The 26,267-nt window shown below is 49.6% G+C and overlaps 2 protein-coding genes across 7 annotated transcripts; both read left to right on the top strand.

The window, feature by feature from the left end:
- The first annotated feature begins 261 nt into the window (after positions 1–261).
- Positions 262–12,867, top strand: ING4 (inhibitor of growth family member 4). Of its 5 annotated transcripts, none has more exons than XR_008670497.2 (8): positions 262–365; positions 6,649–6,720; positions 10,049–10,215; positions 10,395–10,509; positions 10,676–10,784; positions 11,137–11,175; positions 12,061–12,122; positions 12,212–12,867. XR_008670497.2 is itself a non-coding variant. In XM_019039025.3 (8 exons), exons 1-8 carry the CDS (start codon positions 329–331, stop codon positions 12,249–12,251), a joined length of 738 nt encoding a protein of 245 aa, XP_018894570.1. In that variant the 5' UTR covers positions 262–328; the 3' UTR covers positions 12,252–12,867. The 5 variants fall into 5 exon arrangements, 4 of the variants coding, with proteins under 4 accessions (XP_018894570.1, XP_055214496.1, XP_018894569.1 ...); XM_019039025.3 differs by having other exon boundaries at positions 10,395–10,500; positions 10,679–10,784; positions 11,028–11,175; XM_055358521.1 differs by having other exon boundaries at positions 10,395–10,500; positions 11,028–11,175.
- A 3,109-nt stretch (positions 12,868–15,976) lies between these two features.
- On the top strand, positions 15,977–25,395 carry ACRBP (acrosin binding protein). 2 transcript variants are annotated; one of them, XM_004052568.4, is made up of 10 exons: positions 15,977–16,131; positions 16,443–16,661; positions 16,878–16,972; positions 18,119–18,236; positions 18,851–19,316; positions 19,782–19,914; positions 22,948–23,127; positions 23,243–23,410; positions 24,433–24,516; positions 25,066–25,395. In XM_004052568.4, the coding sequence occupies exons 1-10, from the start codon at positions 16,089–16,091 to the stop codon at positions 25,186–25,188; spliced, it is 1,629 nt and encodes a 542-aa protein (XP_004052616.2). In that variant the 5' UTR covers positions 15,977–16,088; the 3' UTR covers positions 25,189–25,395. The 2 variants fall into 2 exon arrangements, with proteins under 2 accessions (XP_004052616.2, XP_055214495.1); XM_055358520.2 differs by lacking the exon at positions 22,948–23,127.
- The last annotated feature ends 872 nt before the right edge of the window (positions 25,396–26,267 follow it).

The following is a 26,267-nucleotide window of genomic DNA, read 5'->3' as shown; positions in this document are numbered from 1 at the left end:
GATTACCATACATTCCCGTTTTGGAGGGAAAAAAGTTTGCTAGAGAATGCAAAATGGCGACCTCCAGTGACGTCATACCTGTCTTGGTCGCGTCCTGGGGTCTCAGTAAGGGCGGAAGCGGGCTACAGCCGCCTCACTATGGGCGGTCGTGGCTACCATGCAAAAGGAAAAGTTTCAGTGTCGGGCGGATGTGTACCGGCGGTAATATAGTAAGGGCGGAAGTTCTCCTTTTAAGGGCGGAAAGGCTTTACCCGCAAAATGGCTTCGGCCCCTGTAGCGTTACAGTCACTTCCGGGGCGGATCGGAAGTTGCTTTGTTTTGCTTCGAGATGGCTGCGGGGATGTATTTGGAACATTATCTGGACAGTAAGAGCAGGCTGGAGGTGGGGGTCGGGGCTGCAGAGTGGTGCGGGGATCAGGGATGAGAGGATCTGTAGCCCTTAAGTTCCAGTGACGAGAAGGTCACGATTATGAAGCGGTTCTGTGGCAGGAAATATTGGAGGGTGCGGAGAAAGAGGGGGCGGGGCAGCAGGATCGAGGCCCCGCTGATGGGTGTAGACGAGGGAGGGGTGCGGTGTGGGGGTTAGAGACGGGTCTTGAAGGGCTAGTGTGTATGGCCAAGAAGATAGTTGCTGCCCCCATTCTCCAGGGTCTCCAGCCTCAGGGTAGATTTTTTTCCCCTTAGTCGTTCAGAATCGTTATCACCCACTGCCATTTGGAGCAGCGGTAAAGACCTCTCCTCCACTCCATTCTTCCTCAAAAGTGGCTTCTCATGGGGTTGAGAGTGGTGGTGATGAGTGACCACTGTCAGATGATGAACTAGAACGCTTCTCTTCATGGAGTAAAGATCTAATTCCCATCAAATGAAAATCTGGTGTTTATGCCATTTATGTAAACCACCCCTGCAGAAAGCCTATTGCTCTATGCGCTTACATTTGTTTTAGGGCCCGGAGTCATTTATTCAACAAATATTTATTGAGGTCCTGCTATGGGTCAGACATAATGGCAGGCACTAGGGATAGAAAAATGAGTAAGACAAGGCTCCTGCCCTCAAGAAGCTCACGATCTAGTAGGAAACAGATTCTGCAAATAATTATAAAACACTGTGACAAGTGAAATAATGGAAATACATTAAAAAGGACACTTGGTAGGCAACACTGGAGAAAAGGGGGGTAATTACCTGGGGATGTAGGAAAAGCTTTACAGCGGAGGTGATGTTTGAATAGGGTCTTGAAGGTTATTTGCCAGTGAGGAGAGAAAAAAGGAATTCCAGGTTGGGGAAAGCATCCGCAAAGGTACTGTGATGGGTTTGTGGCAAGGTCAAGGGTGTTTGATACTTATGACTCAGAGGTCAGCGTATTTGATATTTATGAATCTAAGGTAAGAAATTGAGAAACGAGACTGGAGAAAGAGGCTGAGGCTAGATTGGACAAGGTCTTTTAAGCCAAACGAAGAAGTTTGCATTTTAAAGTAGAGTATGATTTTTATAGAGGAAAATAACTAATATATGGTAAATTGGAGCATGATATTGTTGATAACAGAGATCAATTAGTGATAACATTCCAGGACAGAGATAAGAACCTGATTTTAGGGAGTTACAGAAGTATTTAGGAGTTAAATATGAAAAGACTGACTGAATGACTGAGTGGTTGAGAGAGAAGGAAGAATCTAAGGTGGCTTCTTCCTGGTTAGAAAGTGAGGTAGACAGGCTGGGCACAGTAGCTCATGCCTGTAATCCCAGCACTTTGGGAGGCCAACGCGGGCAGATCACTTGAGGTCAGGAGTTTGAGATCAGCCTGTCCAACATGGTGAAGCCCAGTCTCTACTTTAAAAAAAAAAAAAAAAATTAGGTGGGCATGGTGGCATGTGACTGTAATCCCAGCTACTTGGGAGGCTGAGTCAGGAGAATCACTTGAACCCAGCAGGTGAAGATTGCAGTGAGCTAAGATCATACATACCACTGCACTCCAGCCTGGGCGACAGAGAAAGACTCCGTGTCCCTCTCAAAAAAAAAAAACAAACAAAGGCTGGTGGCCAGGCGCGGTGGCTCATGCCTGTAATCCCAGCACTTTGGGAGGCTGAGGCAGGCGGATCATGAGGTCAGGAGATTGAGACCAGCCTAGCTAACACGGTGAAACCCCGTCTCTACTAAAAATAAAAAAAATAGCCAGGTGTGGTGGTGTGCCCCTGTAGTCCCAGCTACTCAGGAGGCTAAGGCAGGAGAATCGCTTGAACCTGGGAGGTGGAGGTTGCAGTGGGCCGAGATCATGCCACTGCACTCCAGCCTGGGCAACAGAGTGAGACTCCACCTCAAAAAAAAAACAAAAAGGCTGGGAGCGGTGGCTCACGCCTATAATCCTAGCACATTGGGAGGCTGAGATGGGTGGATCGCCTTAGGTCAGGAGTTCCAAGACCAGCCTGGCTAACATAGTGAAACCCCGTCTCTACTAAAAATACAAAAATTAGCTGGGCGTGGTGGCAAGACGCCTGTAATCCCAGCTACTTGGGAGGCTGAGGCACAAGAATTCCTTGAACCTGAGATTGCGCCATTGCACTCCAGCCTGGGCGACAAGAGTGACACTACACCTCAAAAGAAAAGAAAAGAAAAGAAAGTTACTCAGCGGAGAAAAGATCATGCCAACTGCTGCAGAGATATTTTTTAGGATAGGCTTAATAGCACTATTAGATTTGGTAAATCACCAGTGACTCAGTCTTGTGAACTGGTGGTAGCAGACCTGAAGTTGTAGGTTTAAACAGTAGAGGCATTTTATTTTTTTAAATTCATTTTATTTTAGTTTTTCTGTTTGTTTGTTTGTTGTTGAGACAGAGTCTCACTCTGTCACCCAGGCTGGAGCGCAATGGTGCGATCTTGGCCCACTGCAACCTCTGCCTCCCGGGTTCAAGCGATTCTCCTGCCTCAGCCTCTTGAGTAGCTGGGATTACAGTGCCCGCCACCATACCCAGCTAATTTTTGTATTTTTAGTAGAGACGGGGTTTCACTGTGTTGGCCAGGCTGGTCTCAAACTCCCGACCTCAGGTGATCCACCCACCTTGGCCTCCCAGAGTGCTGGGATTACAGGCATGAGCCACCGTACCAGGCCTTTTATTTTTAATATATATATTTAATTTTTATAGAGACAGGATCTGGCCATATTGCCCAGGCTGGTCTCAGACTCCTGAGATCAAGCGATCTACCTGCCTTGGCCCCCCAGAATGCTGGGATTACAGGCGTGAGCCACTGTGCCCAGCAAGTAGAGGCATTTTTAAAGTTTTAGGTGGAGTGTTGGCAAGAGATTTCTCTTGTACTGGGGTGACAAATATTCATGCATTTATTCAAGTATTTACTGAGTACCTGCTCTTTGCAAGTCATAATTCTAAACACTATGGAAACAGGAGAGAATATGATAGCCATGTTCGGCCTGGGGAGACAGATACCAAATAACTAATTACACATAATTTTTTTTTATTTTTTTGTTTTTTGAAACAGTCTTACTCTTTTGCCCGGGCTGCAACCTCTACCTCCCTGGTTCAAGCAATTGTCCTGCCTCAGTCTCTCGAGTAACTGGAACTACAGCCACGGGCCGCCATGCCCATCTATTTTTTTTTTTTTTTTTGAGACAGAGTCTCGCTCTGTCGCCCAGGCTGGAGTGCAGTGGAGCGATCTCGGCTCACTGAAAGCTCCACCTCCTGGATGCACGCCACTCTCCTGCCTCAGCCTCCCGAGTAGCTGGGACTACAGACTCCCGCCACCACGGCCAGCTAATTTTTTTGTATTTTTAGTAGAGACGGGGTTTCACCATGTTAGCCAGGATGGTCTCGATCTCCTGACCTCGTAATCTGCTCTCCTCAGCCTCCCAAAGTGCTGGGATTACAGGTGTGAGCCACCGCGCCTGGCCTAATTTTTGTTTTGTTTTGTTTTTGAGATGGAGTCGCACTCTGTCACCCAGGCTGAAGTGCAGTGGTGCAATCTCAGCTCACTGCAACTTCCACCTCCCGGATTTAAGCAATTCTTGTGCCTCAGCCTCCCAAGTATCTGGGATTACAGGTTTCACCATGTTGGCCAGGCTGGTCTTGAACTCCTGGCTTCAAGTGAGCCACCCGCCTCAGCCTCCCAAAGTGCTAGAATTACAGGCGTGAGCCACCGTGCCTGGCCCTAATTTTTGTATTTTTAGTAGAGATGGGGTTTTGCCAGGTTGCCAAGGCTGGTCTTGAACTCCTGGCCTTGAGTGATACACCTGCCTTCCAGAGTGCTGGATTACAGGCATGGGCCACCACACCCAGCCAACTAATTACACATTTATTTAATTACAGTTGGATAAGTGCTTTAAAAAGGTGGCTAGAATACCTTGACATAGATCGAGGGCAGTTAACAGAGTCTGGGAAAGTTGAGTTTGAGCTGAACTTTGGAAGAACGAACAGGAATTTAATAGGCCAAGAGGGATGGGGTGGATGGGATGAGGAAAAGCGAGCAGTGCATTCCAACTAGAGAGAACAGCATGTGGAAAGCCAAATGGCAGGAGGAGCACAGGCCAGTTTGAGGCAGTGAGAGGAGGCCAGTATGGGCAAAGCAGAGCACAAAGGGAGACTGACATGAGTTCAGGCTGGTGTGAGGTAAGCAAGGGCCAGAAAGCGCAGAACATCTTTAGAGCAGTAGGAAGTTACCAGAAGGTTATAAGCGGGAGAGTGACTTGATTAGGTTTGCATTTTTTATTTTTGTGGGTTTTTTTTGTTTTTGTTTTTTTGAGTCAGTGTCTTGCTCTGTCATCCAGGCTGGAGTGCATTGGCGTGATCTTGGCTCACTGAAACGTCCACCTCCCAGGTTCAAGGGATTTTTGTGCCCCAGCCTCCCAAGTAGCTGGGATTACAGGCGTGTGCACCAAGCCCGGCTAAGTTTTTGTATTTTTGGTAGAGACAAGAGTTTCACCATGTTGCCCAGGCTGGTCTTGAACTCCTCAGCTCAGCTGATCCGCCCACCTGGGCCTCCCAAAGTGCTGGGATTATAGGCATGAGCCACCGTGCCTGGCCAGGTTTGCATTTTTTAAAAAGGACATTCTGGCTACTGTATGGAAGTAGATTGGAAGTGTTATGTGTATAATAGAGGATACCAGGAGACTATTTGTAATTTGAGGACAAAGAGCTTGGAGGCAGAGATGGAAAATAAAAGAAAGGGGCCGGGCTTAGTGGCTCATGCCAGTAATCCCAGCACTTTGGGAGATCAAGGCGGGCAGATCACCTGAGGCCAGGAGTTCAAGACCAGTCTGGCCAAAATGGTGAAACCCTGTGTCTACTAAAAATTCAAAAATTAGTCGGGTGTGGTGGCGCGCGCCTGTGGTCCCAGCTACTCCAGAGGCTGAGGCAGGAGAATCACTTGAACCCAGGAGGTGGAGGCTGCAGTGAGCCAAGATCGTGCCACTGCACTCCAGCCTGGGCAACAGAGCAAGACTCCGTCTCAAAAAACAAAAAAGGAAAAGAAAGGAAAGGGAAGAGCTTTTTTTTTTTTTTTTTTTTTTTTGGAGACAGAGTCTTGCTCTGTCACCAGGCTGGAGTACAGTGGTGCAATCTTGGCCTCACTGCAACCTCTGCCTCCCGGGTTCAAGTGATTCTCCTGCCTCAGCCTCCTGAATAGCTGGGATTACAGGTATGTGCCACCACACCTGGCTAATTTTTATATTTTTAGTAGAAACAGGCTTTCACCATGTTGGCCAGGCTGGTCTCGAACTCCTGACCTCGTGATCCACCCGCCTCAACCTCCCAAAGTGCTGGGATTACAGGCTTGAGCCACCACACCTGACGGGAAGAGCTTATTTATAAAGGAAGGTCACTGAAGGCGAAAAGGGTGGGATAGCCATGCAGAAATGGAAAGGTTTTGTAGAGAAAGAGTTAAGCATGGCCTGTCATGAGAGAACTGATCAATCCTGTCACAGATAAATCCAGAGGTTCAGAGGAAGGAAAACTGAGCTGCGCTTTATTTTTTGTTTGTTTGTTTGTTTGTTTTTTTGAGATGGAGTCTCACTGTGTCACCCAGGCTGGAGTGCAGTGGTGCGATCTCGGCTCACTGCAAACTCCGCCTCCCAGGTTCACGCCATTCTCCTGCCTCAGCCTCCTGAGTAGCTGGGACTACAGGCGCCCGCCATCGCACTTGGCTAATTTTTTGTATTTTTAGTAGAGACGGGGTTTCACCATGTTAGCCAGGATGGTCTCAATCTCCTGACCTAGTGATCTGCTCTCCTCGGCCTCCCAAAGTGCTGGGATTACAGGTGTGAGCCACCATGCCTGGCCATTTGTTTGTTTTTGAGACAGGGACTTGCTCTATTGCCCAGGCTGGAGTGCAGTGGCTCAATCACGGCTCGCTGCAACCTCTGCCTCCTGGATTCAAGTGATTCTCATGCCTCAGCCTCCCAAGTAGCTGGGATTAGAGGTGCCCACCATCACACCAGGCTAATTTTCATATTTTTAATAGAGATGGCGGTCTCGCCATGTTGGCCAGGCTGGTCTTGAACTCCTGGCCTTGAGTGATCCACCCCCCTCGGCCTCCCAAAGTGCTGGGATTGCAGGCGTGAGCCACCATGTCCGGCCTGACCTGCACTTTAAAAGGAGCTGTAAGGCCTATGCATAGTCAGTCCTGTGATTGTTTCTCTCTCTTCCCTAGGTATTGAAAACCTTCCCTTTGAATTACAGAGAAACTTTCAGCTCATGAGGGACCTAGACCAAAGAACAGAGGGTATGTATAGAGTAAAAAGTTTTTGTATATAACGAGTGTGTGTAATCATTTATTTTTCTACTTGATGTTACTGTATCACCTGGTATGATCTGGAGAACTGTGGCTTCTCTCTCTCCTTTTTTACGCTCTTGGAATTCTTAAAACAGGATAATGATCCTCATTTCTGTGTCAGCTTTTTCATAACAAATAGAGTATTGTGAAAACGCCTCAATAATTCAAAGATGCTGTGTTCTTTATGTCTTCCTCGAGAATAATTAGCCAGGCTGGCTCACACCTGTAATCCCAGCACTTTGGGAGGCCTAGGCGGGCAGGTAACTTGAGGCCAGGAGTTTGAGATCAGCCTGGCCACATGGTGAAACCCCATCTCTACTAAAAATACAAAAACTAGCCAGGTGTGGTAGCACACACCAGTAATCCCAGCTACTTGGGAGGCTGAGACGTGAGAATCGTTTGAACCTGGGAGGTGGAGGTTGTAGTGAGCCCAAATCATGCCACATGTCACTGCACTCCAGCCTAGGCAACAGAGCAAGACTCTGTCTCAAAAAAAAAAAAAAAGAAGAATTAAAGAAAGTCAACTCGAGTCATTTCTGCTCTCCACGTTTGATATATTTATAGGATGACTAGAATGTTTCTACTTCTCTCATTGTTAATGTTACTGTCACAAATTCCCAGTGTGACTTTAGACTGCAACATATGTTGGTAGATGGGAGGTTTGCTATATGAGAAGTCCTTAAAAAGAGAAAGAAAAAAGAAAGAGGAAAGAAAAAAAAGCAGTAATTGACAACGGGATCTCTACACCGTTCACACTTACAGAAGCATTAGATACCATCTCCAGCCTGGAACATTGAGCAAATTTGGCTGCATTGGGGCATTCATTTGGTTTCTTCAAAGATGTCTGTTGGAGCTATTCCCGTACCCACTGAAGGATCTGTAGTCTTGTCTTCATTCTATGTAGCCATGTTCAAGGATGTAACAGACTGGTTTTCAGATACATGAAGCTGTGTCTTAAGTTACTCTGAGTTTACACATGAAAAGGTGAACATCATCGAAAACCCTGGACATAGTTCCCTGAGAACTGCCTGCCGAATGGTGAGAACCAGATTGCTTTTTTTGTAATACAGTTGTAACTCTTGAGTTCATGCATGGAAAGACAGTTGGAGATTATGGAACTATATGCTTTTTCAGCTTCTTCCAAGAGCCTGGAATGAAGTGGAGTAAAAACAGTGTCTTCACAGATCCTCCTGGTTATCTGTTGCTGCACTATGTTAAGAGTCAGACTTGTCTCTTACTACTGACATATTTATGAGCCCTTCCAAATATTAGTAAACATCTATAGTCTCAATGTCCTGGGACATTACCATTCTTCCAATATTAAGACATTTGGGGCCGGGTGCGGTGGCTCACGCCTGTAATCCCAGCGCTTTGGGAGGCAGAGGCGGGCGAGTCTCCTGAGATAAGGAGTTTGAGATCAGCCTGGCCCATATGGTGAAACCCTGTCTCTGCTAAAAATACAAAAATTAGTCGGGTGTGGTGGCGCATGCCAGTAATCCCAGCTACTCAGGAGGCTGATGCAGGAGAATCGCTTGAACCTGGGAGGTGGAGATTGCAGTGAGCTGAAATCACACCACTGCACTCCAGCCTGGGCAACACAGTGAGACTCGGTCTCAAAAAAAAATAAATAAAATTAAATAAAACATCTGGGAGACCGGGTGCCGTGGCTCATGTCTGTAATCCCAGTACTTTGGGAGGCCGAGGCGGGCAGATCACTTGAGATCAGAACTTCAAGACCAGCCTGGCCAACATGGTGAAACCACATCTCTACTAAAAATGCAAAAATTAGCCAGATGTGGTGGCGCACACCTGTAGTCCCAGCTACTTGGGAGACTGAGGCATGAGAATCCCTTGAACCCAGGAGGCAGAGGTTGAGGTGAGCCAAGATCGTGCCACTGCACACCATCCTAGGCAACAGAGCGTGACTCCGTCTCAAAACAAAAAAACGTGTTTGGAGCAATATCTAGGATGGACAAACAGGAAAAAAAGAAGTAATGGAAAATGAAAGAAGTTGCAATGATGAGCCAAATAGGATGGGCAGCCTGGCTGCAGTGGCTCACACCTGGAATCCCAACACTTTGGGAGGCTGAGGCAGGTGGATCATTTGACCAGGAGTTCAAGACCAGCCTGGGCAATATAGTGAGACCTCATCTCTAGAAATAATTTTTTTTAAAAAATTATCAGGGTGTAGTGGCATGTGCCTGTGGTCCCAGCTACTCCAGAGGCTGAAATGGGAGATCATTTGAGCTCAGAGGTTGAGGCTGCAGTGTGATCCATGATCATGCCACTGCACTCCATCCAACCTGGGCAATAGAGTGAGACCCTGTCTCAAAAAAAAAAAAAAAAAATGGAGTGAGCAGTAAGATAAGCAGAATTGTTACATGGATGTTGGAGTAAGGTCTAATTTTAAATTGTGTGATATACTCAACTACTCAGGAGGCGAAAAGATAGAATCACTTGAGGACAGGAGTTGGAGGTCAGCCTAGGCAACAAACATAAGAGAGAACCTGCGCCTGCCTCTAAAAATAAATAGATTAGGCCAGGCATGGTAGCTCACCCCCAATAATCCCAGCACTTTGGGAGGCTGAAGCCGGCAGATTGCTTGACCCAGGAGTTCGAGACCAGCCTGGGTAACGTGGAAAAACCCTGTCTCTACAAAAAAATAGAAAAAATTAGCCAGGCGTGGTGGTGCCTGAGATGGGAGGATCACCAGAGCTCAGGAAGTTGAGGCTGCCGTGAGCCATGATTGTGCCACTGCACTCCAGCCTGGGCGACAAAGTGAGACCCTGTGTCAAAAAGAAAAAATACTAATAATTTTGAAATGTATGATATTGATGTACAGACTTGGAAACCAGCAACAGCAGATGACTCAGCCTGAATTGCGGCAGACAACTGCTGTGGGATGTTTTTGAGAAGGAAACAATGGCTTTTGAGACAAAATTCAAGAAGCAGCAAGCCCTTCAAAGAAGCATCTTCAAACATGGACAAAAATACACTTCATATTAATGTGGTGTGCAAAGGATCCCTTGCTGTGTTTCAGTAATTTAAATTCCAACTATGATAGCAATGTTTTCAGCACCTTCAAAGGACCTTTAAAGCAAATATTGTCAGTATGTTCCATTACTTGAGTGCATGGCACAGTACCTCTGAACATTCAGTACTTTTTAGTTGGAAGGTTATGCTAATCAATGGAAAAGGTCCAAAGAACAAAAGGAAGAAATGTGTTTCACCTAGCCACTCAGGGGCCATTGTGACCAGGCCTCTGTCTCTGTTGTAGACCTGAAGGCTGAAATTGACAAGTTGGCCACTGAGTATATGAGTAGCGCCCGCAGCCTGAGCTCCGAGGAAAAATTGGCCCTTCTCAAACAGATCCAGGAAGCCTATGGCAAGTGCAAGGAATTTGGTGACGACAAGGTGCAGCTTGCCATGCAGACCTATGAGATGGTATGGCCCTGTTCATGGCTCCCCACCTACTTCCCATCTAATCCTCAGGGTCTTAGACCCCTCCTTCAACTGTGTTGGGATCTATTTGGGGTCTGTGAGATCCATAAACTCTGCCTTAACCTATTTTCTTTAATAGGAGATAGTTTTGTACCTCTCCTTTCTCCTTCCTTTCCATCCAGGTGGACAAACACATTCGGCGGCTGGACACAGACCTGGCCCGTTTTGAGGCTGATCTCAAGGAGAAACAGATTGAGTCAAGTGACTATGACAGCTCTTCCAGCAAAGGCAAAAAGAGTGAGGAGGGGGGCGGGGCTGTGAGAGGTGGGGCGAGGATTGAAAGGGAGAAGAAGTCAGCTCTTCATCTGTTGGGAAGTTTGGCACCAGGTTGGAAAGGGGGAGAGAAGAGGACTTAACCCATCTTTCTGTCTCCCTGCCTTCTGGCTTTCTCCCTCTTCCCTAGAAGGCCGGACTCAAAAGGAGAAGAAAGCTGCTCGTGCTCGTTCCAAAGGGAAAAACTCGGATGAAGAAGCCCCCAAGACTGCCCAGAAGAAGTTAAAGCTCGTGCGCACGTGAGTGATTCAGGGAGCCCTTTGCCGGATGACATCCTCTTCTCTCCCGGTGCCCCACTCCCAGCCTGCACCGCCCCCTGCCGCTTTCTATGTCTCTGCGCCAAGAACTCTTCTTATCATTTTGGTATCTGCTGGAGAAGCCACAAATCATTTGCCCTACCAGGATCTCCTGCCACCTCTGAAAGCCTCAGGCTTTAGCTTCCCTTCCTGTAGATGACACTTTCTCTTCCTCTTGGCATGCAGAAGTCCTGAGTATGGGATGCCCTCAGTGACCTTTGGCAGTGTCCACCCCTCTGATGTGTTGGATATGCCTGTGGATCCCAACGAACCCACCTATTGCCTTTGTCACCAGGTCTCCTATGGAGAGATGATTGGCTGTGACAACCCTGATGTGAGAAACATTTTGCCTTAGGATGGGGGGTTGTGAGGGGCATGAAGGGAGTGGGTACAAGAGGGAAAATCCCACAGTTGAGTACTGGGACTTCAGAATAGAAGAAAGATGGGCTGGACGTAGTAGCTCTTGCCTGAAATCCCAGCACTTTGGGAGGCTGAGGTGGGCAGATCACGTGAGGTCAGGAGTTTGAGACCAGCCTGGCCAACATAGTGTAACCCCTTCTCTACTAAAAATACAAAAATTAGCTGAGCATAGTGGCACACGACTGTCATCCCAGCTACTCGGGAGGCTGAGGCAAGAGGCAGGAGAATTGCTTGAACCTAGGAGGCAGAGGTTGCAGTGAGCTGAGATCACGCCACCGCACTCCAACCTGGGCGACAAGAGCAAGACTCTGTCTCAAAAAAAAAAAAAAAAAAAAAAAGCCTGAAAGCCTGGCGCTGTGGCTCACGCCTGTAATCCCAGCAGTTTGGGAGGCCAAGGTGAGCGGATCACTTGAGATCAGGAGTTCGAGACTGGCCAGGCCAACACGGTGAAACCCCGTCTCCACTAAAACTACAAAAATTAGCCAGGCATGATAGCCTGTGCCTGTAATTTCAGCTGCTTGGGAGGCTGAGGCAGGAGAATGGCTTGAACTCGGGAGGCGGGGGTTGCAGTGAGCTGAGATCATGTCATTGCATTCCAGCCTGGGCAACAGAGTGAGACTGCCTCAAAAAGAAAAAAAGAATAGAAGGAAGACGGTGGGAACTGGTTGGCCTTGGGACTTCCAAGAATTCTCCAAAAGGATGGAGTAAAGGACAGGATGTTCCTAAGGAATCTGGAGGGGCTTTCTCTCCTTCCTCTGGCCCTTCCTGGCCCCTGACTACTTCTTTCTTCCTCTTCCAGTGTTCCATTGAGTGGTTCCATTTTGCCTGTGTGGGGCTGACAACCAAGCCTCGGGGGAAATGGTAAGTGGCAGGAGTTGGAGGGTCCCTAAGTTGAGTGGTCAAGGGCATTCTCCCTTTCACTCACTTTTCTCTCCCCTTCTCTGTTTCAGGTTTTGCCCACGCTGCTCCCAAGAACGGAAGAAGAAATAGATAAGGGCCTTGGATTCCAACACAGTTTCTTCCACATCCCCTGACTTGGGCTAGTGGGCAGAGGAATGCCTGTGCTGGGGCCAGGGGTTCAGGGAGGAGTGGATGGCACAGTGCTGTCATCCCTTCTCCTCCCCTCTCCCCACTCCCGGTGCTGAGGCTGCATCAGACCCTGGTAGGGAGGGGTGCCGCAGCCACTAACGGTATGTGCTCTCCTTCAGCCCTCTCCCTTCGGAGGGACGTGGTCTTGCCCACTGTCCTTTTGCCTCCATGCTGAGGTCGGTGCTGTATTTCAGAGGGAGGGTCCTTTTCATTCTCCTTGCTTTGTATTTAAGGACTGGGGCATAGCATGGGGGCAGTCCCCCAGACCTCTTCATTCCCCCTCCTGTCGTGAGGGCTAGGTGTGATCAACACTCTTCTTCTCCATTCCCTTCCTGCTTTTTTCATGGTGGGGGATCCACCAGGTCATCTAGGCTCTGGCCCTAGTTGAAGGGGCACCCCTTCCTCTGTGCCAAGAGGATTCATCCTGGCCTTGTGAATGGGAGAGGGGGCAAGGTGGAATGCAGATAACTCACATGTAAAAGGAACTTGGGTAGGTAAATAAAAGCTATACATGTTGGCCTGCTGTGTTTATTGTAGAGACACTGTTTTAGTAAACATGCTGAGCATTCTTTTTGCGTCCTCTGGGTTGGATGCGATGTGAGAGGATGGCATGCCAGAATTAGGACACGACATGAAACCAGAGTGGTGCCTCTGTCCGAGAACTTGTAAGTTCTCAACTTGGGAAAGACAGAGGTGCTGGAGGGTGGGCCTCAGACCAGGGGGTCTCCAAAACTTTGTAAATCATGCATCTTTTCTCCATAAAACATCTTTCACTTAATTTCCAATAAATGATGTAGTTGTGCTATACATACGTACTGCTATACTATACATTAGCTTGACTTCTTTTTTTTTTTTTCTTTGAGGCGAAGTCTCACTCTGTCGCCAGGCTGGAGTGCAGTGGCGTGATCTCGGCTCACTGCAGTCTCCGCCTCCGGGTTCAAGTGATTCTCCTGCCTCAGTCTTACAAGTAGCTGGGACTACAGGCACATGCCACCACGCCCAGCTAATTTTGTATTTTTAGTAGAGACAGGGTTTCACTGTGTTGGCCAGGATGGTCTCCATCTCTTGACCTCATGATCTGCCTGCCTTGGCCTCCCAAAGTGCTGGGATTACAGGCGTGAGCCACAGCACCCAAGCTGATTTCTTTTTTTCATTTTTTTAAAATTTTTTTTAAAGTAGGCCAGGCCCGGTAGCTCACGCCTGTAATCCCAACACTTTGGGAGGCCAAGGGAGGTGGATCACCTGAGGTCAGGAGTTCAAGACTAGCCTGGCCAACATGGCGAAACCCGGTCTTGGCCAAAAATACAAACATTAGCTGGGCGTGGTCATGGGTGCCTGTAATCCCAGCTACTCGAGAGGGTGAGGCAGGAGAATCGCTTGAACCTGGGAGGCAGAGGTTGCAGTGAGCTGAGATCGTACCACTGCACTCCAGCCTGGGCGATAGAGTGAGACTCCGTCTCAAAAAAATAAATAGGCTGGGTGCGGTGGCTCACACCTGTAATCCCAGCACTCTGGGAGGTTGAGGTGGGTGGATCACCTGAGGTCCGGAGTTCGAGGCCAGTCTGGCCAACATGTTAAAACCCCATCTCTACTAAAAATACAAAAATTAGCCAGATGTGGTGGCATGTGCCTATAATCCTAGCTACTTGGGAGGTTGAGGCAGGAGAATCACTTGAACCCAGGAGGCAGAGATTGCACTGTGCTGAGACCAGCCATAATTTTTGTATTTTTAGTAGAGACTGGGTTTCACCCTTTTTTTTTTTTTGAGATGGAGTCTCACTCTGTCATGCAGGCTGGAGTAAAGTGGCGTGATTTCGGCTCACTGCAACCTCCATCTCCCGAGTTCAAGCAATTCTCCTGCCTCAGCCTCCCGAGTAGCTGGGACTACAGGCACATGCCACCACGCCTGGCTAATTTTTTGTATTTTTAGTAGAGACAGGGTTTCACCGTGTTAGCTAGGATGGTCTTGATCTCCTGACCTGGTGATCTGCCCGCCTCGGTCTCCCAAAGTGCTAGGATTACAGGCATGAGCCATCGCGCCGGCCAAGTTTCACCATTTTGGCCAGGCTGGTCTCAAACTCCTGGCCTCAAGAGATCCACCCTCCTTGGCCTCCCAAAGTGCTGGAATTCCAGGAATGAGCCACAGTGCCTGGTCTCTATTTTATTAATTTATTTTATTTATTTATTTTTTGAGACAGGGTCTCACTTTGTCACCCAGGCTGGAGCACAGTGGTGAGATCTCAGCTCACTGCAGCCTTGACCTCTGAAGACTCAGGTGATCCTCCTACCTCAGCCTCCCCAAGTAGTAAGTGGGACAACAGGCGCACACCACCACACCTGACAATTTTTGTATTTTTTGTAGAGACAGGGTTTCGCCATGTTGCCCAGGCTGGTCTAGAACTCCTGGGCTCAAGGAATCCACCCGCCTTGACCTCCCAAATGCTGGGATTACAGGCGTGAGCCACCAAGTCTGGCCCAAGACAATTTCTTGTTTTATTTTTCTTTTTTACTTTTGTTTTTGGGTGGGGACAGGGTCTCACTTTGTCACCCAGGCTGGAGAGCAGTGGCCCGATTGCATCTCACTGCAGCCTTGGCCTCATGGGCTCAAGCGATCCTCCCATCTCAGCCCCCCAAGAAACTGGGACTACAGGCACGTGCCACCACGCTTGGCTAATTTTTTGTACTTTTTGTAGAGACGAGGTTTCGCCCTGTTGCCCAGGCTGGAATTTCTCATTTTAAACACAAAACAGATACAAAAACAAAAGTTCTCCTCCCATACCTCAGTGGACTGTCTTACTCGATTCTCCCTTGGAAACCACTTTCATAGACCACTGAGCCACCCTCTTGTTTTCCCCTTGGACCCATTTTGCTCACGGAGGCGCCCTGTCTAGTTCCTACCCAGATAGGCCTTGACTTGGTTTTGCACATTCTATCTCTGCCTGCGCTTAGCTCTAGACCTCACGACCTGTTTGTTGGGCGAGTTGCTTCCCTAAGCCCCGATTTCTCATCTGTAAAACGAATGATAGTGTATCTACTTATGGGATTCCTATGGCAATTATGTAAGGTAGTGCATGTAAAGATGCTAAGTGGCCGGCCACAGTGGCTCACACCTGTAATCCCAGCACTTTGGGAGGCCGAGGTGGGCAGATCACTTGAAGTCAGGAGTTCAAGACCAGCCTGGCCAACATGGTGAAACCCAGTCTCTACTAAAAATACAAAAATTAGGCCGGGCATGGTGGCTCACGCCTGTAATCCCAGCACTTTGGGAGGCCGAGGTGGGCGGATCACAAGGTCAAGAGATCGAGACCATCTGGCCAGCATGGTGAAATACCATCTCTACTAAAAATACAAAAATTAGCTGGGCGTGGTGGCACGCACCTATAGTCCCAGCTACTCAGGAGGCTGAGGCAGGAGAATCACTTGAACCTGGGACGCCGAGGTTGTAGTGAGCCGAGATCGCGCGACTGCACTCCAGCCTGGGCGACAGAGTAGGACTCCGTCTCAAAAAAAAAAAGAAAAAGACGCTAAGTGAAGGTAGCTTTTTGCCATTCCTACCATCTGGATGGGCTCTGGCCACTTTAGGGCCCTGAGAGCCCGGCTGTCGAGGCCCCTCCCCGGCCCGCTCTTTGTGACGCGTGGGCGGTGCCCGCGTGCGCCCCGCCCCGTGCGGCTCTCTCTGCGGCTTGGCCCGTTAGAGGCGGCTTGGGTCCACGGAACGCGGGCGGATCTTCTCCGGCCATGAGGAAGCCAGCCGCTGGCTTCCTTCCCTCACTCCTGAAGGGTGAGAGGTTTACACCTGCTCCAACAGACTCTCCCCGGGCTAGTCCTCTCCCTCCCGAGAGCTCTGCTTTTACGGTTTCTGGATCGCTTCCTCATGGTGGTCGCGCTGGGTCGGCTCCCTAGGTCCTGGGATACTCCCATCTCCCCCCGCCCGCGGCCGGACCTTTGCCTCTGTCTCTAGACTCCCCCCGCCCTGGTCAGCAGGGATAACCCTCACCCCGTTCCTAATTTGCCAGTCTGGGTCTGTCTGCCCTGGTCTCGGAGCGGGTTTTGGGGTTCGGTCCTTCCATCATCCGTTCGCCCGCTCCGCAGTGCTGCTCCTGCCTCTGGCACCTGCCGCAGCCCAGGATTCGACTCAGGCCTCCACTCCAGGCAGCCCTCTCTCTCCCACCGAATACGAACGCTTCTTCGCACTGCTGACTCCAACCTGGAAGGCAGAGACTACCTGCCGTCTCCGTGCAACCCACGGCTGCCGGAATCCCACACTCGTCCAGCTGGACCAATATGAAAACCACGGCTTAGTGCCCGATGGTGAGGGCCAGACTAGGGGGGAAACCGAGGCACCCAGAGTGTTCACCCAAACCTTAGGGCAAAAACCACTGTGCTCATGTGAGGCGGGGAAGGGCATGGCTGGCACCACACCATGAGCTCGTACTCTCCACCCTCCCCATGGCGTGGAGTCCATTGCCCACAGCCCCACCCCAAGCTCCCCACGGGTTCATCTTCTCCACCCCTGCCCTTTCTCAGGTGCTGTCTGCTCCAACCTCCCTTATGCCTCCTGGTTTGAGTCTTTCTGCCAGTTTACTCAGTACCGTTGCTCCAACCACGTCTACTATGCCAAGGTGAGGCCCAGGACAAAGGTTGGATTTGGTGCCCCAGGGCCAAGGGAGAGGCGGCAGCAGTGGGGAGTTGAGGAAGGGTTCCAGGAGAGTCATCCTTAGCTCCTCCTTCCCTGCCATTTTGCCAGTCATTTACCCAGATTATATATGAATACAGTCTCACCTTGGATATTCAGATTGAACAATTCTGTTACTGTAAGAAAAGTAGAGAAGAGACTGGGCATGGTGGCTCATGCCTGTAATCTCAGCACTTTGGGAGCCCGAGATGGGCAGATCACCTGAAGTCAGGAGTTCGAGACCAGCCTGGCCAACATGGTGAAACCCCGTTTCTACTAAAAATACAAAAAAAAAAAAAAAAAAAAATAGCCGGGCTTGGTGATGGGCGCCTGTAATCCCAGCTACTTGGGAGGCTGAGGCAGGAGAATTGCTTGAACCCGGGAGGCAAAGGTTGTAGTAAGCCGAGATCATGCCACTGCACCCTATCCTGAGTGGCAGAGCAAGACTGTGTCTCAAAAAAAAAAAAAAACAGGGACGAGTGTGGTGGCTCACGCCTGTAATCCCAGCGCTTTGGGAGGCTGAGGCAGGCAGATCATGAGGTCAGGAGATCGAGACCATCCTGGCTAACACGGTGAAACCCTGTCTCTACTAAAAATACAAAAAATTAGCTGGGCGTGGTGGCAGGCGCCTGTAGTCCTAGCTACTCGAGAGACTGAGGCAGGAGAATGGCATGAACCTGGGAGGCAGGGCTTGCAGTGAGCCGAGATCGCGCCACTGCACTCCAGCCTGGGTGACAGAGTGAGACTCCGTCTCAAAAAAAAAAAAAAAAAAAAAAACCCAAAACCCAAACAAAAAGAAGTAGGGAACAGGGATGGGAAGAGGCAAAGAGATAAGCCCTTCCATTTCTTCGAACAGATCAGTGATTTTGAGTCAAATGCAAAAGTGACGGCAGGGATGTGGCCCAGACAAACAGAGATTCATCTTCTGAAGGGACCCTTTTTCAAGTCTAGAGGGTTCCAGCAGGGACCATGTCCCTTTATCCCTGCCTAGAAACTGAGAGATAAGACATGCTGGAAAAGGGGTTGAAGAACCAGCTGGAGCAGAAGTCTGCCCTTTAGGAAAGGCTTTCCCATTTTCCTTCTCTTCCTGCAGAGAGTCCTGTGTTCCCAGCCAATCTCTATTCTCTCACCTAACACTCTCAAGGAGATAGAAGCTCCAGCTGAAGTCTCACCCACCACGATGACCTCCCCCATCTCACCCCACTTCACAGGTGAGACCCTCTCAGCAGCCGGGAGACCACCAGCTACTCCCACAATTCCCAGAGCCCACAACGTAAGGCATCCATGGCGGGGAAATGGGAAGCATGTTGGGCGGGAAGGGGGCGCCAGCAGACAGCTGTTTACACAAAGGAGTGTCAGCTTTTTATGAATACAAGTTAGGGCTCTCCTGGACCAGAATCTCTTCTGCCATTACTTACAATTTTGCCCTGAATCCATTTTTCCCAATTCCAGAGACATTGTTGCATTATAAAGGACCTCTAGGCCCTTTATAAGCTAATGTCTTCACTTTAGAAAGGATTGACTGCTAGCTACTCAGCATACTTGGTGTTTCCTAAGGGAGAGGGACAAACGGTGGTGTTTGAGGTGGAAGTTAGGGAAGGAGGAGTGCTTGCCAGGGAGGTGGGAAGGTGATGCATACCACCAGCCTTACAGTTGCCGTGGTAATGTTCTTTTAGTTTAATACTTATGTTCTTTTCTGTGTTTTTCTGTGTGTATAAGTGTGACTTGGTCTGCTTTGTTTATGTGTGTGTCCCTCTGTGAACGAAGACACTCAGGGGCTAGAAGCCTGACTGTCTCTCTCCCTTCTCTCTAAACCCTGCTGTAGTGACGGAACGCCAGACCTTCCAGCCCTGGCCTGAGAGGCTCAGCAACAACGTGGAAGAGCTCCTACAATCCTCCTTGTCCCTGGGAGGCCAGGAGCAAGCGCCAGAGCACAAGCAGGAGCAAGGAGTGGAGCACAGGCAGGAGCTGACACAAGAGCACAAGCAGGAAGAGGGGCAGAAACAGCAAGAGCAAGAAGAGGAACAGGAAGAGGGAAAGCAGGAAGAAGGACAGGGGACTAAGGAGGGACTGGAGGCTGCGTCTCAGCTGCAGACAGACTCAGAGCCCAAGTTTCACTCTGAATCTTTATCTTCTAACCCTTCCTCCTTTGCTCCCCGGGTACGAGAAGTAGAGTCTACTCCTATGATGATGGAGAACATCCAGGAGCTCATTCGATCAGCCCAGGAAATAGATGAAATGAATGAAATATATGATGAGAACTCCTACTGGAGAAACCAAAACCCTGGCAGGTATAGGAAGTTTTGACTCTGTCATCCACCCTGCCCTCCCTTCTGCCTTTCTTGGGAGTGAGAAGCCCATTTTCCTAGCTTCAGCCTCTGGATCCACTCAGACCTGTCTGGACTTCAGGCATAGCTAGCAACTGCCTCACCAATTCTGTGTCCATTGTTGGCTTAAGCACTGCTCAAATGCTTATTCTCTATGTAAGCCCTGTACCTGGAGCTACCAGACTTGGGTTCTGGTCTTGTCTCTGCCCTGTTTAGCATTGCAATCCTGAGAAAGTAATTTCTCCTTTCGGGTCCTCAGTTCCTCATTTGAAAAATGAGGCGATTTGTCCAGAGGCCTCTAAGGCCCCATGCTAAGCATGCTGAATGTGTGTGACCAAAGCAGACACTAAGGGAAGGGGAGGAGACTGGATGTAGTTTCCTGCCCGGGCCACCTGGCCCAGCCCCACCCTCAGTGCTGTCTTCTTGCAGCCTCCTGCAGCTGCCCCACACAGAGGCCTTGCTGGTGCTGTGCTATTCAATCGTGGAGAATACCTGCATCATAACCCCCACAGCCAAGGCCTGGAAGTACATGGAGGAGGAGATCCTTGGTTTCGGGAAGTCGGTATGCCCGCCATACTGTCTAATGGATACATGCCACTGGGCATCATCTTGGCCAGGCACTGTGCTAGGCTATGGGAGTGGAGGATGGGCAGGAGAAGCATGAGACATAGCTGGAGAGATTCTCTCCAAGTGGGACTCTTTTCTTAGGAAGGGCATTACCAGTCCACCTTAAAGGAGGAAGGCTCAAGACCCAGTCTGGAATGCAATCCAGTCCAGGATTCATTCTTCACCTCTTCACCTCCCTGAGTTGCCAGGCTTCCAGATTTCACTCCTTTTTTTTTTTTTTTTTTTTTTTTTTTTTTTGAGACAGGGTCTTACTCTATTACTCAGGCTGGAGGGGAGTAGTGCGATCATGGCTTACTGCAGCCTTGACCACCTGGGCTCAAGTGATCCTCCTCTCATCTCAGCCTCCCGAGTAGCTGGGACTATAGGCATGTGTCACCATGCCTGGCTAATTTTTTTTTTATTTTTTGTAGAGTTGGGGTCTCCCTTTGTTGCCCATGTTTGTCTAGAACTCCTGGGCTCAACCAATCCTCCTGCCTCGGCCTCCCAAAATGCTGGGATTACAGGCATGAGCCACCATGCCCAGCCTTGAGTCAACTCTTGATTCTTGATCCAGCTCACCATCTTCCTAGCTTTGCCTTAGATGCAGCTCTTCTTCTTTCCAGAGAGTTCATAGAACCCATTCCAGGGAATCTGTAAAGAGATTCCAGTCTCAATGTGTCCTCAACAACCAGCAAATCTACTCCCAGGAAAATATACCTTAGATTTTCACAAATAATACAATTTAGCAAACATTTCTCGAGAGCTCAGATACCATCCATTCATCTGTTTGTTCAACAAATACTGATTGGGAGGACAAGAATAACGTAAAAATGAATGAGGTAGAGCATACTTGTCCTATATAAATCCAGACTTTCTATAAAGCTCAAGTAACTAGGATAATGTGAAATTGGGATGGTGACAGACAAATAGACTACCCAGAGCCCAGAAACAGATTTTCCGTGACTGATTTGTGGGAAAAGAGGAACTCCCATTTATGGTACTGGAATGATGGGTTAACCATGAGGAAAAAATGAAATTGAATTTCTATCTTACACCCAAAGATTTGGGTGTCCCCTGCAGATAGATGATCACCTAGGAGTAGATACCCAAAAAGCATTTCAAGATGATTTAAAGACTTAAGGGTTTCACACCATATACAAAAATTAACTCACAATGGATCAAAGACCTAAATGTAAGACCTAAAAGTGCCTATAAAACTCTTAGAATAAAACTTAGATGTATTTTGTCATGAAAAAAATACTGACTGGGGACAAACTCTACTAGATATTTAAGATGTTAGCAGTATGTGCAATAGAGCCAGTCCTCTGTCCTCTTGGAATCTAGGGCAGGAGAGAGACAAGGAAATATGCAGGATGGTGTGATGGGATCAGTGCTGTAGCAGGGATAGGCACAAAGTACAGAGAGCAGATGGGGTGGGTTGGGGACAACTCTCCATGTTTGGGAGGATCAGAGGGTGCTTCCAAGAAGAACTGATGTTTAAACTGAGACCTGAAGATAAAAGAAGTGAATCCAGGCAAAAGAAGGGGCTTGGTAGAAGATTCCTGATAGAGAATAGTATGTGCAAAGGCTATGATGCAAAGAAAAGTAGAAATTTCTTTTGTATTTTTTTGTAGAGACAAGGTCTCGCCATGTTGCCCAGGCTGATCTCAAACTCCTGGGCTCATGGAATCCGTCTCAGCCACTTCCACTCAGCTGGAATTACAGGCATGAGCCACCGTGCCTGGCCCAAAGAAGAGGTAGAAATTTCATGAGTGAAATTAGTATGCTAACAATGAGCATACTGTTTGTGCTCTTAAGGGGCCAAGAACCCATGAGGGAGTTAATATGGATACAGTAATATTACAAAGGGAGTGTGGTCGGTGAGGTTCTTAAACAAAATGTAAGAAGTTCAGGGTTTTATGGAGGGAGCTCACTGGATTTGATGGCTTAGATAAGAGGACAGTAAGGAGGGAGTCCCTTTTACCTGGAGCAGAGCAGCAGGAGACAGAGTCAAAGAGATCAACAGGGTCATGACGCAAAAACTCTTGAATGGCAACATGAGCATTTGCACTGAATTTGATAGGAAAGGGGAATCCAACAAAGATTTCTGGCCAGGGACATGATGCCTCCGTTATGTAGGAGGAGCAGGCAAGGTGCCGTAGGAGACTGCATGCACTGTGACAGGCTGTGCCCATAGGGGAGGAAGGAGGACCGTGGGATTGACTACAGATGCTGCTTAGCACGATCTCCTGCTAGTGCTGAGGAAGCTGAGGGCAGAATCCAGCTGGGAGATTGGTAACTCCACTCTGAAGAATAGCTTCCAAGAACTTGGAGGTTTCCAACCCAGGTACTTGGATAGAGCATAGGTTTTAGAGTTGGAAGGACCTGGACCCATGTCCCAGCTTCCCCATCTGTTAGATAAGTGGCTTTGAGCAACTTACTCAACCTCACTGAGAGTCAGTTTCCTTGTCAGTAAATGAGAGTAATATTAGTATCTCTGCTGTTATAGGGTTGTCGTGAAAACTAAATGAAATGAGAGCATGTGTAGCCATAGTGCTGGCACTGGGTCACCTCTTTGTAAATATTAGCATTATCATTAGCAGAGGTGGCAGGGGAGGGTTAGTGCTTTTCAGATAGGCTAAGTTGGGGTATCTGTAAGATCACCCAATCACAGACATCTGTCAGGCACTTGGCAATGAGGATTTGGAGCCCAGGAGAGAGATCAGAGCTGGTGATAAAGATTTGGGTGTCACCTGCAGATAGATGATTACCTAGGAGTAGATAAATCATCCAGGAAGAGGGTGAAGAAATAGCTGAGGCAAGGTCCTTGAGGAACCCTTGGGGAGGAGGACAAGTAGAAAACCCAGAGAAGCTTTTGGAAGAGGCTAAATGCAAAGACATTCTGCAGGGCCCACCCTGGAGGGCTGAGGCATGGGAGAAGGCAGGCCGCTGACTCTCAGCTTCAGCCTCACCCATTCCCCTGCCCCAGGTCTGTGACAGCCTTGGGCGGCGACACATGTCTACCTGTGCCCTCTGTGACTTCTGCTCCTTGAAGCTGGAGCAGTGCCACTCAGAGGCCAGCCTGCAGCGGCAACAATGCGACACCTCTCACAAGACTCCCTTTGTCAGCCCCTTGCTTGCCTCCCAGAGCCTGTCCATCGGCAACCAGGTACCTAGCCCGGCAGCCTGCAGTGGGAAAGGCAGAACTGGGTGGCAGGGGTGGGGTGGTGGTGGCCAGCAGGTGGGGAGGGGCAAGCACCTCTCCCCTATCTCCTGTGCCACAGGTAGGGTCCCCAGAATCAGGCCGCTTTTACGGGCTGGATTTGTACGGTGGGCTCCGCATGGACTTCTGGTGTGCCCGGCTTGCCACGAAAGGCTGTGAAGATGTTCGAGTCTCTGGGTGGCTCCAGACTGAGTTCCTTAGCTTCCAGGATGGGGATTTCCCTACCAAGGTTAGAACCTTTCCCCAAAGCTCAGCCCCATCCCTACCCTCACCCCATTCCTTCCAGTTACTTGCTGTGAGTAGCCCTAGTTTGTGGAAGGGGGCTTGGGCCCCTGGCTTCTGAGAACCCGTCCTCACTGAACCTCCTGCCTCTCTCCAACAGACCATTGCACCCCACCCCACCCTCCACCAATAGAGCAGGCAAAGGAGTGGGGACCCTGAGGGCTGAAAAAACAGGAGCTAGAGGTTCTGGTCCCAACTCTGCCAGTTACTTGCTGGGTGGCTGTGATCAAGTCATTTCCTACTCAATCAAAGAGTCATCTCTACAAGAAATGACTAAATGACACGTGCACCACTGCCCAACCCTGTGATCCAGGACTTCCTGGCCTCAGCCTAACGGGCTTCCCAGCTCTTCCAGTGCCTTCCCTGCTCAATTAAATCAACTTGGCTCCCCGTTCCCCTGAGTTACCTCCCCTGTGGAATGACCTGTTGTTTTAGATCCAGGCCTCTCCTCCTGTAGTTAGCAGGGAAAACCAAGGCAAGGAAAAGTAAGGGCAGCTGAAGCAAGGGCTGGTAGCCGAGCTCGGGGGTCCATGTCCAGCTCTTGTCCCTAGGCCCCTTGATCTGGAATGGGGAGGTGAGGTCCAAAAAAGGCAGTGACTCACTTCCCCCTTCCCTTATCTACCATTACCAGAAAAATCCTTGACATCAGGCCACTAATCAGGTCCCTGTCCCATGTTCTGGACCCTTATCTGCCCCGTCCTGCCCCATTCCCGCTTCCTCAGCCACTTTCCCAGTAAGCTGACTGGCAACCTCATACTCTCCCAGGCTCCTGGCTTCTTCCCAGCAACCTGTGACAGAGCGGCAGGGGAAAGGCAGAGGGAAAGCGGAGTGAGGGGCCGCCTGTGTGTGGAAGACCTGGGTCTTGGGCCACACCCTGCCCCTGGCTCTGCCCTAGCAGATATTCCCTGGAGTGCTGCTGCCTGGTGAGGCTTCTGATGCCCTCTTCCCTCTCTCTGGCTCTTGGCTTAGATTTGTGACACAGACTATATCCAGTACCCAAACTACTGTTCCTTCAAAAGCCAGCAGTGTCTGATGAGAAACCGCAATCGGAAGGTGAGCACCCCTGCCCTGCCCCTCCTTCTCCCAGCGCCCCCTCAATCAGTCACCGTAACTGGTCTATTCTGAGGCCCCCTCTGCGAGCAGCTAGGATGTGGAAAGCGGTTCCTGCTTGCATCTCTGGGGCAGAGGCCTCCACCAGCAGGCCCTCCTCCCTTCCTCCAGTCCTGGAGGAAGCAAGGCCCTCCTAGGCAGCTGGTGGATAACAGAGGAGGGCCCTAAGAGCACCACAGGAAGAACCCTTGGCTGGGCCAGGACTTGGACGTTGAGGTCTCGGTCTGTCTCCTCTTCTTACTCACCAAGTAGCCTGGGATGAGGCACTTCCCCCTCTGAGCCTCAGCCGCCTGTTTCTGCATGAAACGGGTTGGGCTGCTTGATGTCTCCTGTGGCTTTAAAAACCCACATTTGAGTTTCCTCCTTCCCTCTACTGCCCTGTGCCTATGCCTGCCCACCTCTCGTTCTTTTGGGCTTCTGACACCTCCCCTCCTCCCCACTCCTGGCACCTGGCTCTGTGATACAGACCGTCTGCACTGAATCTCTGTGTAGGTGTCCCGCATGAGATGTCTGCAGAATGAGACTTACAGTGCGCTGAGCCCTGGCAAAAGTGAGGACGTTGTGCTTCGATGGAGCCAGGAGTTCAGCACCTTGACTCTAGGCCAGTTCGGATGAGCTGGCGTCTATTCTGTCCACACCCCAGCCCAACCTGCCCACATTCTCTTTTGTTTTGAGACCCCATTGCTTTCAGGCTGCCCCTTCTGGGTCTGTTACTCGGCCCCTACTCATGTTTCCTTGGGTTGGAGCAACAGTCCCAGAGAGGGCCACGGTGGGAGCTGCGCCCTCCTTAAAAGATGACTTTACATAAAGTGTTGATCTTCAGCCTGTGTGGCCTGTTCTGGTTATGATCCCCATCCTCAGCACTGCTACTCTGCCCCGTGGCAGTCAGTCCCCAACCCCTGGTTTTATGGATCCACCTGCTGGTGAGAGAATCTCATGGGAATGGTGCTCAGGGAAGCAGCCATCTGCCAGGAGAAGCAGAAGACCTGAGAACCCAGGGAGGTGAACTGAGGAAGGCCAAGAAGGCTGGGGCCCTAGGGATGATGTGGGCATGTGGGCACCTGTCTTCATTTCTGAAGCCCTAAGCCCCGTGATGTCAGATGCGAGTGTAGTATTGTTCCTCTGTAGGATAAAGGCCAAAGCCTGATGAGATCTTTTCCAAAGGGACCAATCCTGGGGTATAGGGAGTGTGCACCTTGCACTTAATCAGGAAGGGAAAAACCAGGAACTACAGCCTAGATCAGGAAACCTTGGGGTTGTTTTTGTTGTTGTTGTTTTGTGTTTGAGACAGGGTCTCGCTCTGTCATCCAGGCTGGAGTGCAGTGGCATGATCACCACCCACTGCAGTCTTGACCTCCTGGGCTCCAGCCACACTCCTACCTCAGCCTCTCAGGACCCTGTGACCACAGGAATGTGCCACTATGCCTGGCTAATTTTTAAATTTTTTTGTAGAGATGGGGTCTCTCCATGTTGCCCAGGTTGGTCTCGAACTCCTGGGCTCAAGCAATTTTCCCACCTCGGCCTCCCAAAGTGCTGGGATTACAGGAAGGAAACCCTTGGTGTACAGGAATTTGCCACATGGTCTGGATGTTTAAGTGGTTGCATCTTAACAACCTACATTGAGGTATGACTCCAGCATTGGCCTTTATTATTATTATTATTTTTGAGACGGAGTTTTGTTCTGTTGCCTGGGC

This window comes from Gorilla gorilla, chromosome 10, assembly GCF_029281585.2.
Source record: "Gorilla gorilla gorilla isolate KB3781 chromosome 10, NHGRI_mGorGor1-v2.1_pri, whole genome shotgun sequence".
NCBI classification, from domain to species: Eukaryota; Metazoa; Chordata; class Mammalia; order Primates; family Hominidae; genus Gorilla; species Gorilla gorilla.
Note: the sequence above shows the minus strand (reverse complement) of the source record. Positions and strands in the feature narration are given on the sequence as shown.

What these genes read in the sequence shown, in the direction of transcription:
- ING4 (XM_004052574.4), top strand. Translation starts at nt 329, where the DNA reads ATGGCTGCGGGGATGTATTTGGAACATTATCTGGACA. An exon ending in AAGTTAAAGCTCGTGCGCAC is followed by an intron (nt 10,785 to 11,027) that starts GTGAGTGATTCA and finishes CTTGGCATGCAG; the next exon opens with AAGTCCTGAGTATGGGATGC. An exon ending in ACCAAGCCTCGGGGGAAATG is followed by an intron (nt 12,123 to 12,211) that starts GTAAGTGGCAGG and finishes TCTCTGTTTCAG; the next exon opens with GTTTTGCCCACGCTGCTCCC.
- ACRBP (XM_004052568.4), top strand. Translation starts at nt 16,089, where the DNA reads ATGAGGAAGCCAGCCGCTGGCTTCCTTCCCTCACTCCTGAAGG. An exon ending in CCTTCCCTCACTCCTGAAGG is followed by an intron (nt 16,132 to 16,442) that starts GTGAGAGGTTTA and finishes CCCGCTCCGCAG; the next exon opens with TGCTGCTCCTGCCTCTGGCA. An exon ending in TGAGAAACCGCAATCGGAAG is followed by an intron (nt 24,517 to 25,065) that starts GTGAGCACCCCT and finishes ATCTCTGTGTAG; the next exon opens with GTGTCCCGCATGAGATGTCT.